Source organism: Staurois parvus, unplaced genomic scaffold (assembly GCF_062004578.1).
Source record: "Staurois parvus isolate SC_StPar_1 unplaced genomic scaffold, SC_StPar_1.0 ptg000850l, whole genome shotgun sequence".
NCBI classification, from domain to species: domain Eukaryota; kingdom Metazoa; phylum Chordata; class Amphibia; order Anura; family Ranidae; genus Staurois; species Staurois parvus.
In genome coordinates, this window is record NW_028318646.1 from 380,497 (window position 1) to 400,407 (window position 19,911).

At 42.4% G+C, this 19,911-nt stretch overlaps 1 protein-coding gene and 1 long non-coding RNA gene across 2 annotated transcripts in view; one reads left to right on the forward strand and one right to left on the reverse strand.

Annotated features, from left to right (window-relative positions):
- Positions 1-1,604: 1,604 nt before the first annotated feature.
- Positions 1,605-11,214, reverse strand: LOC149443532 (uncharacterized). Its single transcript, XR_016306662.1, has 3 exons — positions 11,072-11,214; positions 1,969-2,098; positions 1,605-1,766 (listed from the first exon to the last, which is right to left on the reverse strand). It is a non-coding gene; the product is annotated as an uncharacterized LOC149443532 (long non-coding RNA).
- Positions 11,197-19,911, forward strand: part of NDUFS6 (NADH:ubiquinone oxidoreductase subunit S6) — a 28,572-nt gene continuing 19,857 nt past the window's right edge. The window contains exon 1 of the mRNA XM_089655576.1: positions 11,197-11,415. Within this exon, the coding sequence (XP_089511702.1) occupies positions 11,236-11,415 (180 nt within the window). The 5' untranslated portion in view covers positions 11,197-11,235. The remainder of the gene's footprint in view (positions 11,416-19,911) is intronic.

Below are 19,911 nucleotides of genomic sequence, written 5' to 3' on the forward strand. Positions count from 1 at the left end.
ATGAATGGCTTAAAAAAAAGAAGATCTGTTGGGTTATAGACTGGTCTAGCTAAGATTTGAAATCCATAGAAATGCTGTGGGGGATTTAAAAAAATAAATAGCTAATACAAGGGAAGCCACAAATATCTTGCAACTGAAGGAATTTTGCATGGAGAAGTGGTCATACATTTAACAGGGTCCATGTCAGAGACTGGGGAACATTTATGCACATTGCCTACAAGACGTTATTTCTGATAAGAGGGCAATACCAGCTTCTATGGCCAAGAGTGTACCTACTTTTTCCACAGTGCATGGTCAAAAATTTATATTTTTGTTAAATAAAAATGCAATATGCCCTTGTGCTTTTATTCATGTACCTCTTTTTGCAGGCATTCATTGTATGAAGATCTAATATTTGACTGTTCAAATATGTTAAAAAGTCAACTATTTCTACAGTTTCCTACAGATGACTGTATATGCAGGACCAAATTACCTATAAAGCAGTTTTTAAATTTGACTGCAACATTTTTTTCTCTAAATGTTAGGAGCTAGAAGGCAGACATTCTGATGATGCATGTTTATGCAGTTGGGTAAGGGCAACTCAGATGATGGAAGGAACCTGCGTGCATGTCCAACAACCTCTTATGCGCAAAGCTGGCCTTACTTTGAAAATCATCGCAATAATATAAATTGGCTGAGCTATACTAAATGAATTGTAAAGCATAAAACATTTACAAACGTATCTTTTATTTTAAATTAGAATGTGAAACTACAAAGATTCTTTGGCAATTAATGCAAAATTCCAGCTATCCTTGTCGCTGCTTGTGTTTCCCGTTGCTCGTGCAGTACACAAATAGCCTCCCACGCCGCCTTACAAAATAACAGTCTTTGCAGCGTTTCTTGGGGGTAGTTTTTGTTTTGAACCCTGAGGTCTGTTGTAAAGGCAGGAGGTGACTGCAGGTAAGAAAATCAGAATTTCTGAAGGACAGAAAATTCTTTGAAATGGTATACCGTGTGAAACCATTGAGGGATGTAGAATAATGAGCAACGCTGTGGCTCACAAAAGAGAGAGACTTTGACAAAGAAATTACTGCTCTTCTCAGCAAAAGAGATGCCATTGTCACACCTATAAATGGGGAAAAAGCAGAATATTAAAAAGTTACATTAGTCACACCAAGTCAAATCACAGTTCACATTTTTGCACCTTCCATAAATTTTTTTTACATTTTTAGAAAACTGTAATTAATTTTTAAAGTTTAGTCATAAGAAATGAACAGAAAAGGTTATACAGAATACAAGACAATGCTGTACTACACATGGCAAATCTAGTAATGCGTGGAAAGAACATGAAACTCACTAGTGAAAAGCTGTTAAAAATTTTTAAAAGACAATGCTATAACTATTTGGGTGAATTTCCAGAATAACAGTTAACTTGGAAATACCATGTATACATAATGTACCTACAACAAAGAGGTTACATATAAAGCACTTGTGAACGAACGAACGAACACACATACACAACTATATAGATTGGGGGGTTACTTGTGCAGAATAGATGCACTTTTCTGTTATTGGAGAATGGAGATTAGTAAAGGCAGTCCCCGAGGTACAAACATCTGACTTACATACGACTCATGCTTGAGAACGGAGGCAACGTGATGTCACGCTGGTCCAGGAAACCGCAGGCAGGTCCGCCATCTTGCTGCTCACCACATGCTGCCACCTACTGTCCAGCGGACCTGTCAGCAATCCCACATCACTGCATGGCTAGTTAACTCTTCCATGTACTATCCAAAACTTAAAATTTTTTTTTTTTTTTAGCTGGAGTTGCATTAAAAAAAAAAAAAACAAACAATTTACCTGTTCCAACTTGCATACAAATTCAACTTAAGAACAAACCTACAGAACCTATCTTGTTCATAACCCGGGAACTGCCGGTATCATGGTGAGCAGTCTAGGGCTGTAAAGGAGACTAAGGGTTTGACTGACCTTTTCTTCCAAATCACTAAAGAAGTACAGAAGCAGTGTAATGTCAGAAAGGAAGAAGACAAGATTTCCTTGTTCTCCTACATGTAGGAAGCTGGTTCTTTTTCCTCTGCTGCTCCAGGAACCAAGAAACCTATAGTGTATAAGAAAAATTTGCAAGTAAATAATCAATAATTACAGAGTTATTGCTGGAAGTGGAAAGATTCATGATGGGAACCAGCCACTAAGTTGGCATGCACAATAGAAGAAAACATTAAAAAAAAAAAAAAAAGTAAAGTGTTACTAAACCCAGGACCCTGCATTCACTCTGATCTCCCATAGTACACAGAACATAGAAGTGCAATTATTTTAGTAAATATAAACTGTTAAACACCTCTGTCCAGACAGAGGTCAGGGGTTCTGCATCCTCCTAGAGCAGAATGAAAAGTCCTCCTACAAGCTATAACCAGTGTTTGACTGCACACTGATAGCAGTCACAAGGCTGCTCTAACTGCTGATGAAGCAGTTAGAGCAGCCTTGTGACTGCTATCAGTGTGCAGCCAAACACTGGTTATAGCTTGTAGGAGGACTTTTCATTCTGCTCTAGGAGGATGCAGAACCACTGACCTCTGTCTGGACAGTGCTGATTGTCCCTGTTCTGATCACGTACACCCTTCCCCCAAAAAAACTCTCTAGCAATACACACCAAGCTGAGCATGTGCAATGTGACTCCACACATTATGTCTTAACAGGAGATAAGAGGGGAGCACTAGAAGAAGGGGAGGATCAGAGAAGTCAGGATCAAACATCCTTTTTACACAATGCAGAGGATTAACCCCCTAGATTCCACAGTGAGTATAACAAGCAAGCTTTACTTCATATATAGACCAATTTTTGATCCTGACTTCTCTGATCCTCCTCTTTTTCCAGTGTCTCCCTAAAACATGTGTGGAGACACTCTGCACATGCTCAGTTTAGTCTGCATTGCTAGAAAAAAAAAAATTCCCTTGGGAGAGAGCATGTGATCAGCACACGGCCAGTCAGAGCTGTCGAGACAGAGGTCAGGGGATTTGCATCCTCCTAGAGCAGAAAGAAAACTCCTCCTCCATGATTTAACATGTGCTCTGTTGGACACTGATAGAAGTCACAAGACTGCTATGTACTGTTGATGGGAAAAAGGTATTTAGCAGTTTATATTTACTAAAATAATTGCATTTCCATTGTGTACTTTGGCAGATAGAGTGAATGCTGGGTCCTGGGTTTAGTAACACTAACATTGCTCCCAGTTCTCTCTATGAACTAAAGAATACCCCCCATATTATGGCAATGAGATGAGGTGTTCAGTAGTTCCTCACTCTGGAGTGCTAATTCAATAAATCTACTAAAGTGAATAAGTTATGTCAAACCTGGTCAAGAAGTGTATTACTGGCGAGATCACCAGATATAAAAAGAAACAAAACAAAAAAGGAAAATAATGCAGCCATCCTACCTAAGTACTGATAAGCTGCAGCATGTTAAAATTTTCTTCTTGGATTTAGCTATACATTAGGGCGCCACATGGTAAAGCGACCCTATTGTTTACCATTGTCCACTCTCTTGCAGAGCTATGGGTTCCGCTGCTATAGACACTTCCAGGTGTGGGTGTGTCAAACAGCATGTCCCCCCCTGTGCACAGTAGGACCTCACTGGTCCCTACATCAGTACATGACACTGCAGCACAGCACATTAGGCAGTGTGGAACCAGGTACACAAAACACCTAGAAGTGTCCAATAACAAATACCTGGAGCTCTTCAAGGCAGTAAAGACTGAACTTACTGCAAGCCAAAAAAGGCAAGTACAGTCCATAGCCAAAAATATTGGCACCCCTGAATTTCTGTCAGATAATGCACCACTTTGCCCAAAAGCACTGTTGCAATTACAAATGTTTAAGTATTCTAATGTTTATTTTTTGTTTGTATTGGTATGGCACAAAAAAGTAGAGAAACAAAAAGCCAAACCTGTAAGAAATAACTGCATTCCAAGTTTGTGATGCTCCTGTAATTTGTAATTAAAACTCACCTGTATCAATCAACAGGTGCCGACAATACAGGAATCACACCTGCAACTAGTTCAGATGGTGATAAATTGACTCATCCTTTCTGTTGTGCGTCTCTGTGTGCTGCATGGAGAAGAGAAAGAACAAAGAATTGTCTAAGGATTTGAGAGCAAAAATTGTGGCAAGGAATGTTTTTCAATCTCAAGGTTACAAGTCCATCTCCAGAGATCTTGATGTTCCTGTGGCCACTGTGAGCAATATTGTCAAGCCCATGGCACTGTAGCTAATCTCCCTGGACGTGAATAAAACAGATAAACTTGGTTAAAGATTGCAACAAAGGATTGTTCGAATGGTGGCTAAAGAAACTCGAACAACTTCCAGAACAATTCAAGCTGACCTTCAGGCACAGGGTGCAACAGTGTCAGCTCGCACTATACGTCATCATCCGAAAGAAAAGGGACGATATGGTAGGAGACCCAGGAGGACCCACTGCTGACACAGAAACATTAAAAAAAAGCCAGATCTGAGTTTGCCAAAACTTACTCGATGTGCTGTGGACAGACAAAACAAAAAGTACAGTTTTTTGGTAAAGCCCATAGATCTACTGTTTTCAGAAAAAGAAATTGGGCCTTTAAAGAAAAGAATACAGAACTACAGTCAAACATGGAGGATCAGTGATGTTTTGGGGTTGCTTTGTTGCTTCAGTCACTGGATGTCTTGACCGTGTGCATGGCATTATAAAATCTGAAGACTACCAAAGAATTCTGGGGTGCAATGTGGCCCAGTGTCAGAAAGTTGGGTCTCCATCAGAGGTCATGGGTCTTACAGGAGGACAATGACCCAAAGCACACGTCAAAAAGCACCCAGAAATGGTTTCAGACAAAGTGCTGGAGAGTACTGAACTGGCCAGCAATGAGTCCAGATCTCAATCCCATAGAGCACCTATAGAGAGATATCAAAAACAGCAGTTAGGAAAAGGAACCCTTCCAGTCTGAGAGACCTGGATCAATTGGCAAAAAGAGTGGTCCAAACTTCCAGAAGAGAGGTGGAAGGAACTCATTGATGGTTACAGGAAGCGACTGATTTCAGTTATTTCTTCCAAGGGGCGAGCTACCAAATATTAAAATTGAAGGTGCCAATAATAAGGGCAGTCTATTTTTGGGGTTTTCATGTCAGATTTGTCTTTTTATTATTTCTTCATTTTTTGTGTCATACCCATACAAACAAAAGAAATAAACATAAGAATGCCTAAACATTTGTAATTGCAACAATTTTCTGGGCGAAGTGTTGCATTGTCTGACAGCAATGCAGGAGTGCCAGTATTTTTTGGCCATGACTGTATTTAACATGTTCTTTTAAAAGGGGCTGCTGGTTTAAAGTGACAAGATTGCTTTACAGAAAGCCTATACTGAAAGAGAAGATGAAGTCTGTCATTGCTGCCCTCCTAAAAATGCTCGTTCCTTGCTGTCTAAAGCTTCAATAATTCAAGACACTGACCTGAGGCACACATCATTAAAAAGTTAGAACTGTTACACTGCAAAGTTTTTGAATCAGTGACTTGAAGGGATTGTAAACCCTCATCTTGTATAAAAACAAAACAAAAACAAACATTCACTTTAAAAATTAAAGGCAAAACATTTATGTACAGATATATTAACACACACACACTCCCCCTTTTTTATTATAAGTGATCACATTCCCTCTTTTCAGGAGGCATAAGAGATGGAGAAGGGGGGCAGTAGCACAGCAGGACACCGATCTTCCCAGTGAATGGCTGTGTCTGGACAAGTCTGATCGTTTGTGGAGAGCACACTGCACTGCAAGTGCTCTGCAAGTAAAGTTGCTTTAGATCTGAGTGGAAGCTCTGAAATGAAGAGAAGCTCTGCTGATTTCTATCATTCAATCATGTGCAAGCAAGAATGCTGTTTTTTGTATTTTCTTGAATGGGGTACTTTTTGCAATGTAAAGTAAAGCTTTACTACATGTACTAAGGTCTGGAGCTATATTTGCCTTTAGTAAATCAACTGCATAGTGTTTGTCTATTGTTGTGACTTTAGATGAGGATCACAAAACATTTGACATATTACAAAAAAACAAACAAAAAAAACCCATTTTATTCCAAGGGCATTGCATTCAATTTCTTGCCACATTGGTGTCCTTTTATGAAACAGAGATCAGCGGCAATCCTAAGGATCGTTGCTGATCTCAGATCATTAGTGGTTTAGGAAACAGATGATCAGCGGAGAACATTTGACTAATCGCTTATTGTAATCTCACGAGGTTACAGTAACAGCAGCCGTTTTCTAGCATTCAAAGCATTTGTAGATCGATCGCTTCTCACCTCATTTGGAGAGGCGATCTACACCACTTCATAAAAAAGGCATTCAGGAGAACTCTCTTCTCTGAGAAAGCCAGAAAACTGAGCAGCGGTCATTTGCAGTTGCATGATAAAAAGACACATATACACTGCTCCAAAAAATTAAAAGGAACACTTTGAAACACATCAAATCTCGATGGGGAAGAATATCATGCTGGATATCTATAGCACTATGGACTGGGTAATGTGCTAGGAATGTAAGGATGCCCCAACAACCTACAGACGACTGAATTCAAAGACACCCCGAAAATCAAAGTGAACAAATGATGCAGCAGGCTAGTTCATTTTGGTGAAAATTTCATTGCAGCAACTTAAAATAGTTCTCAGTAGTCTGTATGGTCCCCACGTGCTTGTATGCATGCCTGACAACATTGGAGCATGCTCCTAATGAGATGACGGATTGTGTCCTGGGGTATTTACTTCCAGATCTGCACCAGGGCATCACTGAGCTCCTGGACAGTCTGAGGTGCAACCCAGAGGTGGTGTTCTATTGGATTTAGTTCAAAGGTATCAATTCCTTCATCCTCCAGGAACTGCCTGCTTACTCACGCCACATGAGGCCGGGCATTGTCATGCACCAGGAGGAAACCAGGACCCACTGCACCAGCGTAGGGTCTGACAATGGGTACAAGGATTTAATCTCGATACTCAATTGCAGTCAGGGCGCCAGTGGCGGACCTGCCAATTCTGGTGTTCAATGGCAAATGCCAATCGAGATCTATGGTGCCAGGCAGTGAGCACTGGGCTCATGAAGTCTGTTTGATTGCTTGGTCAGATACATTCACACCAGTGGCCTGCTGGAGGTCATTTTGTAGGGCTCTGGCAGTGCTCATCCTGATCCTCCTTGCACAAAGGAGCAGATACCAGTCCTGCTGATGGGTTAACGACCTTCTAAGGCCCTGTCCAGCTCTGCTAGAGTAACTGTCTCCTGGAATCTCCTCCATGCTCTTGACACTGTGCTGGGAGACACAGCAAACCTTCTGGCAATGGCACATATTGATGTGCCATCATGAAGAGTTGGACAGCCTGTGCAACCTCTATAGGGTCCAGGTATCGCCTCATGCTACCAATAGTGACACTGTCCTAGCCAAATGCAAAACTAGTGAAAAACAGTCCTAAAAGAGGAGTAGGGAAAAAAGGGTCAATGGCCTCCACCTGTAAAACCATTCCTGTTTTGGGTATGGTCTCAATGAAAGCAGCTGAAACTGATTAACAACCCCTCTGCTACCTAACTGCTACCTAACTGACCAAATCAATTTTAATCATGTTTAATTGACTTGATGTTATACTCTGATTAAAAAGTGTTCCTTTAATTTTTTTTGAACAGTGTATAAAAAATACAAAACAAAAACAGGGTGGTTAACAGAGAAAAATGTAGCAGAACTACATTTTTTTTATTTGCAACAGGTAAAGCACTGAATGATTGTAATACTTCTCAGGCACAGCACTGAAGGAACATAATACTTCTCCAGAGGGAACCAATCACTGCATTAATAAGATTGACTAGTAACGTCCCAACTGGTTTTGTTGCCACTTCCTCTCAGTCAGATGAATTTTTGCTCAGCCTCTACGCACAGCTGCCCTTCTTTGCAACTCCTCATATCTTAGCACTGTGCCATGTGAGGAACATATAGGGAATAAGCTGAAAATAGTGGATTGTGTGTATGCATACTTACGTTTCTCACCAACATACACTATATTGCCAAAAGTATTGGGACGCCTGCCTTTACACGCACATGAACTATAATGGCATCCCAGTCTTAGTCCATAGGGTTCAATATTGAGCTGGCCCACCCTTTGCAGCTATAACAGCTTCAACTCTTCTGGGAAGGCTGTCCACAAGGCTTAGGAATGTGTCTATGGAGATGTTTGACCATTCTTCCAGAAGTACATTTGTGAGGTCAGGCACTGATGTCAGATGAGAAGGCCTGGCTCACAGTCTCCACTCTAATTCATCCCAAAGGTGTTCTATCAGGTTGGGATCAGGACTCTGTACAGGTCAGTCAAGTTCCTCCAACCCACACTTGCTCATCCATGTCTTTATGGACCTTGCTTTGTGCACTGGTGCGCAGTCATGTTGGAACAGGACGGGGCCTTCCCCAAACTGTTCCCACAAAGTTGGGAGTATGAAATTGTCCAAAATGTCTAGGTATGCTGACGCCTTAAGAGTTCCCTTCACTGGAACTAAGGGGCCAATCCCAACACCTGAAAAACAACTCCACATCATAATCCCCCCTCCACCAAACTTTACACTTGGCACAATGCAGTCAGGCATGTGCCATTCTCCTGGCAACTGCCTAACCCAGACACATCCATTGGATTTGCCAGACAGAGAAACAAGATTTGTCACTCCAGAGAACAGATCTTCACGGCTCTAAAGTCCAGTGGTGGCGTGCTTTACACCAGCCTTTCTCAAAGAGGGTGCCTTCAGGCTTCTTCAGGGATGCCTTGGTAAACTGCATACAAGCCAGAAGGTGGATCAATCCTGCCTTGTAGTAAGCAAAGCCACAGGTTTTCATTGTGCACTTTTATGACCTTCTAGCTGCCTGCATCCTAACAACCAATGACATCATCAGTTGATAAGGAGGATGTTGGGTGCATGCAAGTCATCCTTGTTTGGCCCTCCCCTGCCCCTCTCCATGAGCACTGGGGTCACATTAGCGGAGTCAGGGAGAGAAAATGAGAGATACACACAGGAATACTAGTCGGTACCAGTGTGCAAAGATGTATTTGCTTTGCAATTATAAATCACCTCTAACGCTGGGTGTACTGCATGTGTGTAGAATAGTTTTTTACATTTTAGATTGGGGTGCCTTGAGATGATCCATGATTTTAAAGGGTGCCTTGACTGAAAAAAGGGTGAGAAACACTGCTTTACACCACTGCATCTCTCTGCACCGTTGTTGTGCTAATCTGAAGGCCACATGAAGTTTGAAGGTCTTTAACTATTGACTCTGCAGACAGTTGGAGACTTATGCGTACTGTGCACTTCATTTGCTGACCCCGCTCTGTCATTTTACGTGGCCTACCACTTCGTGGTTGAGTTGTGGTTGTTCCCAATTGCTTCCTTTTTGATAAAATACCACTAACAGTCCAGGGAAAGTCCTGGGAGAGCCGTTGCTCTTGTGCACACTGCTGGATAGCAATGGGGCTCAGGTAAGTATTAGGGGGAGCTGCTACACACAAGTTTTTTTTACCTTCATGCATAGAATGCATGAAGGTACAAAAAAAAAACAAAAAAAAACAAAAAACCTTAAAGCGGAAATTCCCTCTCTCAATCAACATTGACCATTTCTAATCCTTATGCTGCTAGTATTAGTAAACAGATAGGTATATTATATGTACTTGTTTTAAACTGGTTTTTTTTTCATTTCCTAGTTTTCAGGCCTGGACAAATGATGTCATACATCCCAGGAGTCGTCTTCTCAGCTAAGCACACTCTTCTGCCTGCATGCCTGAGCTAAGGGCAGATGTATTCCTGGAAGTAAATGCTACATGAATCATCTGCCCTTACTCAAGATGGCCACTGCCAGAAATGTTAGAAGGGTGCTTTTTTAAGTGATTTCTCAGCAAAATAAAGCATGGAGACAGGGATGGATGGATTGGTTTGCTTTGAATATTAAAAATAAATTACATTGTGCTTTTGCTTTGTTGTGTTGTGTTCAGATGCAGTTTAGTTCCGCTTTAAGCCTTTACAACCACTTTAAAGTGGTTATAAACCTCAGACATGAAATAGGAACAAAGCATATTCCTCTATGGTGTGTACTTGTCTCAATCCAGAGCACTAAGTTTTATTTCTGTCAGCTGCTTCATTCCTCTGCTATCTGCATGAGTCACTTCTGACAAGTTTTCCTGACAAGAGAAAAAAAAATAAAAAATAAAAATCGGTCGTTCAGTAGGCCGAAGTTACCACCAACGGTGAAAAAAAAAAAAAATGACCCTATTTTCGGCCCGTCTACAGCCGGCATTTAATTACTTCTGTCCCTGCAGAGAGCTCAGCTATTATATTTGACATGAAAAGTATTGCGGTTGCAACAATGTATCCATTTGTATTTATTTCAGACACAGATGTTTTTATTCAGATACAAATAGATACATTGTTGCAACCGCAATACTTTTCATGTCAAATATAACAGCGGACTGGAATTCTTCTTCTTCTTCTTCTTGCAGGTCACGGCTCATGCGCAGATTTTTATCGGTAAAACGATCGGCCGATTTGCCCATCACTGCCGGGAAAATTGGTGATTATTTTCCAACTTTACCAATAAAAAAAAAGTGCCAAAAACCAGCCGACCAATTAACCCACTAATGGTGTGAAAATCAGGCGATTTTCAACCCGTCTATGGCCTGCATAAGAGGGGAAATCTTCCAATGGGGACACTGGCTGTGGTGACAACCAGGGATTCCCTCACTTCCTGTTTGGCCCAGGAAAAGGAGTGTCCACAATGAGAGGAACCTTGTCAGGGGTCCCAACCCCCCTCCTGCTCTATACCCAATGAGAAGGTTTAGCTTTGTGCTGTAGTTCTATAGGACCTGTTTCTGTCATGCTTCCCCCTTAATTCCCTTCTAGAACACAGACCAATGTATGGGGGACATCCTGGGTAGTCAGGATAGAAGAGTCAGTAAACGTTCTGCTGTGTGGTTATGTTACAGGACCACCTACCGCCAGCTAAGCCTCCCCTCACCCACCTCCAATGTGACATTCACCACCAACCTTCACATGTACCGTCCGCCTCCCTCCGACAACTTCACTCGGCTACCGTGTATGATAGCGGACACGTGATGCGCTTTTCTCTCTTTCCATTGGCTGATTCTACAGCCCAGCGCCTGCGTTTCACCTTCTACTTCCTGGGTCAGGGAGCCGAGGTGACATTAAACATGGCGGCCTCCTGGATTGCTGTGGGTCGTGTTTATGTCAGGGGTGTCGTGGGTAGAGGGCTGGATGGGGGCACACTGGGCTGTGCGGTCCGCAATGTGGGACGTGTGAGTACACCAAGCTGGAGACATCACAGCGCTCTGCAGTCCCAGGCCGGAGAGAAGGTCACCCACACCGGACAGGTCATGTTCTTTTATGGTTTTACCTGTGATGGTGGGCTGCTCGGCCACAAACATACCCGTATGACTAGAGCCTTTACTGCGCATGACACAATGACTGCACCTTATACATGACTTACATAGGAAGGGAAGCTGATAGTGAGACGACACGTTGTGCTGCACATACAAAGCTGACACTCAGTTGTAGAACTCGAGACAAACGTCTGTCTGCTCTGATGACATACACTGATCAACAAAATGAAAGGAACACTGAAAACACATGAGATCTCAATGGGGGAACATGTCATGATGGATCTCTGTACTGATATGGACAGGCAATGTGTTAGGAATGTAAGGATTCCCCATCGTTTGCTGGAAATGATCGACCTACAGAGGACTGAATTCAAAGACCCCACAAAAATCAAAGTGAAAAGATGATACAGCAGGCGAGTCCATCCTGCTGAAATTTCATTGCAGCAACTCAGAATGGTACTCAGTAGTCTGTATGCCCCCCCCACATGTGCTTGTCTGCCCCCCCCCATGTGCTTGTCTGCATTCAGACGTCGGGGCATACTCCTAATGAGACCACGGATGATGTCCTGGGGGATTTCCTCCCAGATCTGGACCAGAGCATCACTGAGCTCCTGGACAGTCTGAGGGGCAACCTGGCGGAGTTGGGTGGACTGAAACATGATATCCCAGAGGTGTTCTATTGGATTCAGGTCAGGTGAGTGTGGGGGCCATTCAATGGTATCAATTCCTTCATCCTCCAGGAACTGCCTGCATACTCTCACCACATGAGGGCGGGCATTGTTGTGCACCATGAGAAACCCAGGACCCACTACACCAGCATAGGGTCTGACAATGGGTCCAAGGATTTTATCCCGATACCTAATGGCAGTCAGGGTGTCAGTGGCGGACCTTCCAATTCTGGTGTTCAATAGCAAATGCCAATCAAGCTCTATGGTGCCGGGCAGTGATCACAGGGCCCACTAAAGGGCATTAGGCCCTCAGGCCACCCTCATGAAGTCTGTTTCTGATTGTTTGGTCAGAGACATTAACACCAGTGGCCTGCTGGAGGTCATTTTGTAGGGCTCTGGCAGTGCTCATCCTGTTCCTCCTTGAACAAAGGAGCAGATACCGGTCCTGCTGATGGGTTAAGGACCTTCTACGGCCCTGTCCTGCTCTTCTAGAGTAACTGTCTACTAGAATCTCCTCCATGCTCTTGAGTGTGCTGGGAGACACAGCAAACCTTCTGGCAATAGCACATGTGTGCTATGTACAAATTTTGGTCGACCATGGTGCAGACATTGGGTTGATTTACTAAAGGCAAATAGGCTGTGCACTGCAAGTGAAATTGCTTTATATCCAAGGGGAAGCTCTGAAATGAGGCGAAGCTCTGCTGATTTCCTTCAAGAAAAAAATGTGTTTTATTTTCCTTGCATGTTCCCCTCAGATCTAGAGCAACTACACTTTTAGTGCACTTCCAAGTTGGAGTGCATTTGCAGTGCACTTTAGTAAATCAACCCCATTGATTCCCAAAGATGGCGTGATTTACCAAGACGATAATGTTCCGATTCACACAGCTGGTGTCTTTAAATCGTGGTTTGATGAGCATGCAGACAGTCTCACACCTTCCCTGGGCCCCACAGTCACCGGACCTCAATATCATAAGGCCATTATGGTCAATTTTGGAGAAAAGGTTAGGGCTCATTTTCCTCTTCAACATCTCAGCAAGAACTGTAACAATATTTGCATGAAGAGTGGTGTCAGATTCCATTATCCACCCTCTAAGACTTATATTTGTCAATTACCAGGAGAATAAAGGCTGTCTTGGATGCCAAAGGTGGTCCAACAACCATATTTGGTAATGATTTTGTTCTTTTACCTGTTGTTGCCATAATTTTGTCCAAACCCTATATATATTACAGCTGTTCACCGGGTAGAGGTTTTGTACTTCTGTCCATCCAGTCCTGAGATTTGTACAGCTCTGCCACACAATACTGCCATGCCTGGTAGGACAGGAGACCTGGATTTTCTCTGCTGCAGTTAGCACCATTCAGCATGGTTTAGCTTAGCACATGTTTACAGCAGTGTTTTTTGTGAACACGTGTTTTGAAAACACACAGAAAAAAAAGTGTGTTACCCTTGGGTGCCTTTTTTTGTTAAAGTGGTTGTAAACCCTTAAATATACCGAGTGAAGTGATCATGTGATACACTGGAGTGAAATATATCCTGCTGCATAACTTGTGTGTGTTTTAGCTGCAAACATCTCTTCTCTACTTCCTTTCAAAGTGCAGAATTTAAAAAGCTTGTCTGAGCTGTTAGGAAAAAAGTTGCAGAGAGCTGAAGTTACACTCTGCAGAGCTCAGTGAGGAGAGCTCTGAGAGCTGATTGGAGGGAAGGGACACACCCCCTTCTTACAGCACACAGGAACAAAGCTGAGGCTGTCAATCTGTTGGAGGTCTCTCCCCTGTCTCCATTTTTCTCTTGGTGTCAGGAAAACTTGTTGGAAGCGATTCATGCTGATAGCACAGGAATGAGGCAGCAGACAGAAATGACATTTAGTGCTCCTAATTGAGATTTGAGAGGTTCACACTATAGAGGGATATGGCTTTGTTCATATTTTGTATCTGAGGTTTTAAGAGAGATTATTTAATTGCAAAATTTTATAACCGAAACGAAAAAGGTGTTTTCAGTCTTTGTTAGTTTAGCATGAAATAAAAAAAAACCTCAGTAGTGATTAAATACCACCAAAAGAAATCTCTATTTGTGTGGAAGAATGATCTAAATTTAATTTGGGTACAGTGTTGCATGACCGCGCAATTGTCATTCAAAGTGCAACTGAAAGCTGAAAATTGGCCTGGGCAGCTGGGCAGGAAGGGGGCAAAAGTGTCCGGTATGGAAGTGATTAAAGTGGAACTGAACTCTTCTATCCCTTTCAGTCAAGGAAGCTGCCATCTTAGTCTTTGTTTGATCTGCAGTTGCCATGTACATGTGATCAGTTATGACACCAGCCATTTAATGGATTGACAGTTTGGTTGAGAACACGAGCAAATGTGACAGTTTAATGCCCGGCATGCCGGGAATATAACTATTTTTTTTTTTAAACCATTAAATCAAAGGGTTTGGTTCTGCTTTAAAGTGGACTAAACCTAACTTTTAGAAAAAAAACTTTTAGAAACTGTTTTTTTCTGCAGTAACACAGACTTACCTGCCTGCTCACCAGTTTTATTTTCTTTTTAATGGATGTACACTGACTTGCACATGTGCAGCTCCCTCTTCCCAGTGTGCTTACCCGGATCACATCGGCTGTGCCAGAATGACTGGCTCCCCTGCGCATGCGTAGGATGTCATCTCCAGCTGTCCAATCCAGAGGCCAAAAATGTGGCACCCAAGGAGAGATGTAAGCACTGCATTGCTGGAAGGTGGAGGTGTGCATACTAAAAAGTTGAGTTCCCCTTTAATGACATCCCAAAAGCACAAAGCTGGAAAAGGTGTCATGTTTTCACATGTAAGGCAGCTCACTGAAATGAATTGGGGTGGCTTACGTGACCCCTGATGTCTCACTACAGTAGTGTAAGTGAGGGCCTAACCCCTTTTCATCTGGGTACATCTTTAAAGGATAAGTTCACTTTGGGGAAAATGTTACGTTCCACCCATTTTTTGGGGATGGCAGCGGCTCTGAACCCTGTGTGGAGGGACAGGGAGAAGTTCCCTATACCAGCTGTCACTTTTTGAAAAGAGCGTGGCTGTGCGGGGCACCTACACGGGTGTGTCACTTAGTCACAACATTCTGTGAATGAATCAACTACAAGTGCTGACATCCTTTGCGGATGTTCTCAATAAAGTACCACGGCACTGTTGTGGTTGAATGCTGTGGTAGTTCATTGAGTCTTCCTGTCAGTGTGAAATTGCTTACCTATATGAGCAGACAGCTTACACTGACAGTCTGCAGGAGACCTGCATTGCCCCTACGATCTGCCGATAGCTGATGCAATGCTTTTCAAGCTTTCATAAAAAAAAAAAAAAATCCGTAAATGTTTTTTTTTTTACTGCCAAAAAATGTGCATTTATATTTTTTTTTAAAAGGTGAACTTATCTTTTGAAGAAGTACAGCCAAAGCTCATTTGGCTGTACTTCTGCGGATCACAGGAATGCAGTTTGATCTGCACTCCTGTGACCCGTTTTCAGCCGACAGTGGGCTAAAGTTCATTGATGTCACTCAGCTGGTCCAGACTGGGGAAAGATCCTGACCTTAAAGTCCGGATCTACCCAGATCCCTGGACCACTCCTGGCTCAGCCTCTCCACGATCCGCTGGGAGACTGAGCCAGCCCCTCTCACACAATCCACAGCCCAGCAGAAGGAAGGAACTGGATGGCCAAACATTCTCCCCCTAGACTTTAGGACGTGCCCGAGGACGCACACCCTCCATTCTGCTGAAAAAAGAAACAGACAAAAGTGCAAAGTGACAACGGTGAGGAAAGAAAATGAATAGTTGTAATGGCTAGGCCCTGTGGCCTGGTAACAAAAACTGACCCAGACAATAGGGCCTAGCCCAGGAGGCACTGTGCAGAGAAACATAGAGACGTGGCCATGTGCCTTTTCACACTGTGGGTTTCCAAAGCCCAAGTGCTACTAGGATCACCCATGGGGCGGCCAACTCAAAGGGCACAGACACTGTGGAGGTTCTGCCTCCCTAGCTCATAGCCAGACAAAGCAGACCCATTCTAATCAAGAGCAGTCACATGGTTCTGTTTACAGTGTTGATTCCTCTCCTTCCTCTTGCATTGGGGACAGAATGAATGGATCTGCTGATTCGAGGCACAAGTGCAGCTGGTAATTCGACGTACTAGTTGTACTCGACTTGGATCAGATTATGGATCAGATTAATCCTTCTATGACCGGCTTAACACATCAACTCGCTTATTCTGTACATTAACCTCTTCATCTCTATCCTGCCACTGTATGTGACCAGTAACCCCTTTACATCCTCCTTTCTCTGTATGATCTGTCCATTTAATGCATCTAATACACCACTACCAAGCTCCGTGTTTATCCCCCTCAATTCCACCATGTTTTCTAGCTTCCAAAAAATTGTGGCATAAAATGAGATCACCTTGGGGTGTCTGCTTTGCAAAAAGGTAATGTTGGGGGGTTTGTACTGTCCTGGAATCCTTATTAACAGTAAGGAAGACAGGTTATATATTTTTTTTTTTAAGTGGAATTTCACTCACTCAGTGTTAGACTATTTTTAATCCTGCTGCTAGCATCAGCAAGTAGGTAGGAAAGTATATCACATTTACTTGTTTTAAATGTTTTTTTTTCTTTTATTTCTTTAGCTAGTTCCTGGTTTCCAGGCCTATCCAAATGTCATACATTCCAGGAGCCTTTAGGATGGGAAGAGGGGTTCTGTCAGCGAAGCATATCCTACCTACATACCTTAGCTTAAGGGCAGATGGATTCCAAGAAGTAAATGCTACATGAATCATCTGCTCTTACTCAAGATGGCCACAGCCAGAAATGCTAGGGGGCGTTTTTTTTTAAAAGTGATTTCTCGGCAAAATAAAGCAAGGAGATTTGAATGGATGGAGGAATTTGCTTTGAATATTAAAAATGAATTAAATAGCATTTATGGTTTGTGGTGCTCAGATTCAGTGTAGATCTGCTTTAATGTTTTGGTCTTTTTTTTTTTTCTTTATAGTAAAAAAAAAAATAGCAGTTCTCAACTAGCATTGCTATCTGTCCTATAAAAAAAATATAGAATATTTATTTGGGTACTGTGTTGCATAACAGAGCAATTGTAAGTAAAACTAGCGCAGCACGGAAAATTTTCACAGTAATGAAGGGGTATTACAGGCTCATACTCCAGTGGTTAAAGAGGAACTTTACTTTCCCCTTTTACATTGTCCGCTGGGTTATCCTCAGATACATCTCCTATGTACAGCGAATGCAGCGTTGGCAGTATTGTGATCCTGCGAACTGCTCCCACCAGTTCCTGCTACATCAGGTCCTACTCTGCCATGTTTCTTTCAGACGTCATTGGAAGCCAGTTGTCTCTTCCTTGTTCAGGCAGCTGACCCCTTGATGGCATCTCGCCAGGTTTGTTCCCCTCTGGCTGCTGTGTTGAAGCTGATGCACCCTGGAGCGTGTGTGCTCCATGAGGTTTAAAGTGGAATTCTGGGAATTCTAGTGTGAGTATGGGAAGTTCTTCCTTATTTTGTTAGATTTCCTCTGACTTTGTGTTGTATCTCTGGGAAGTCAAGTAAAATTTCCCCAGTAGTACACACAGTAAAAACAGAGCTTTTAACCACTTGCCGCCCAGCCACTGTAGAAATACGGTGGCAGGGCGGCACGGCTGGGCAAAACCACGTTTTAAAACATGTGTTTTTAAAACAGGTAGGGAGGCGCGCTGCCGCCCTACCTGTCCCGCCGATCACGGCCGCGGATGTCAGTCGCCGGGTCACAGCCGGTCATTACTGGCTATGTCCCAGCGATTAGTGGCAATCAGTGACAGAGAGCACAGCTGCAGTAGCTGTGCTTTTTGTCAGTTCCCTGACAGCTCCAGGACACGCTGATCAGGACAGAAGAGTTTATCTGTCCCGATCAGCGGTGTTCCCTGCAGTACACACCCCCTCCCCCTAGTAAAACACCCCCCTCACACAGTTAACCCTTTCACTGAATTATAAAGTTAACCCTTTCCTCCCCAGTGCCATTAGTACAGTGTCAGTGTTTCTTTTTTTGCACTGATCACTGTATTGGTGTCACTGGGGATGTCAGTGACCCCAAGTCAGTTCCCCCCCAGTGTCAGAATGTCCGCCGCAGTCCCGCCATGAGTCGCTGATCGCCACCATTATTAGTATAAAAAAAATTAAAAATCCCAGTATCTTTCCCGCCATTTGTAAACACTATAACTTTCACGTAAACCAATTAATTTACACGTATTGGGTTTTTTTCAAAGACATGTCGCAGAATGCATTTTGGCAGACATTTATGACTAAATTTTGATTTATAAATTTTTTTTATACTGGACATGTTTTATAGCAAAAAGTCCAAAATATTGTTTTTTTTCCTCAAAATTGTCAGGCTTTTTTTTTTTATAGCGCAAAAAATAAAAACCGCACAGGTGATCAAATACAACCTAAAGAAAACTCAATTTGTGGGAAAAAAAGGATGTAAATTTCATGTATGTACCGTATTGCATGACCGCGCAATTGTCGTTAAACTAGCGCAGCGCTGTATAGCAAAAAAATGGCGTAAATTGCAGTATCTATACCATAGTTTGTAGACACTATAACTTTCACACAAAGCAAGCAATATACACTTATTGGGATTTTTTTTACCAAAAACATGGAGCAGAATACATTTTGGCCTAAATTTATAACCAACTTTGAGTTTACGATATATTTTTTTATAGCTGAAAGTAAAAAATATCGCTTTTCTTCAAAAATTTTTTGGTCTTTTTTTGTTTATAGTGTGAAAAATAAAAAGCGCACAGGTGATCAAATACCACCAAAAGAAAGCTCTATTTGTGTGAAAAAAAGGACGTCAATTTCATTTGGGTACAGCATTGCATGACCGCGCAATTATCAGTTGAATTAGTGCAGCGCTGAGTAGCAAAAAGAGGCCTGGTCATTAAGGGGGGTAAATCCTCAGGAGGGCAAGTGGTTAAAAAAGGTTTGGCTATACATACACTTTAATATTTTATTAAAACAGGTATAAGGGGGGGGGGGAACTGGGAGGGAAGGCCCACCTGGAGTTGGCATGACAGACAGACTAGAAGCATTTTTACAAGAAGTCAGCAGTGGCAGCCTGCATATTCCTTCCCTTAAGCTCCATGAACACTAGCTTTTTTTTTTTTTTTTAAGGTGGTAGAAAAGGTTAGCATTTTTTTTTCTGCTCTCTGAAGCTAAAGGCCTCAATGGACATTTTAATATAACGCTCCTCCTCTTGGCAGCAGCGTTTTGTCAGCAAAAATGTCTGAGGCTTGTCAAAGTGCCTCATGCTTTTACAAGCATTTAGGTGCATTTACAAGTATCAAGCGCTTGGGCGTTAATTCATTTCATCGGCCATAATAATAATTTACCCTGGTCATTGAAATTAATTAATAAGGCGCTAAATGTGCCTAATGTTAAAATGTGTTTAGACGCGTTTATACATGTCAAGCGTTTTGTCTGCCAAAACTCTGCTGTTCCTGGATGCACTGGCCCTGTTTTTCTTTTTTTTGTTTTTTGTTTTTTTTTCTTTTCCTGCTGGTAAATGATACTGCTATTAAAAGCTTCTAAAAGACTGTGCATGGACACTTAGGATAACATGGAGGGCTGTTTGGAAGCAGTTAAAAAAAAAAAAAAAAAAAAAAAGCCTGACGCCCCTAAAAGTGGCTGCAAAAATGCCCTGTGTGCATGAGGACAAATAATGTTATCCTATGTGTCCATATACACTATTTTAGGCTTCTTGTTTTTGTAGAGTTTTTGGAATCGTTTTTCCAACAGAAAAAAAAATGCTTCTACCAGCTTTTT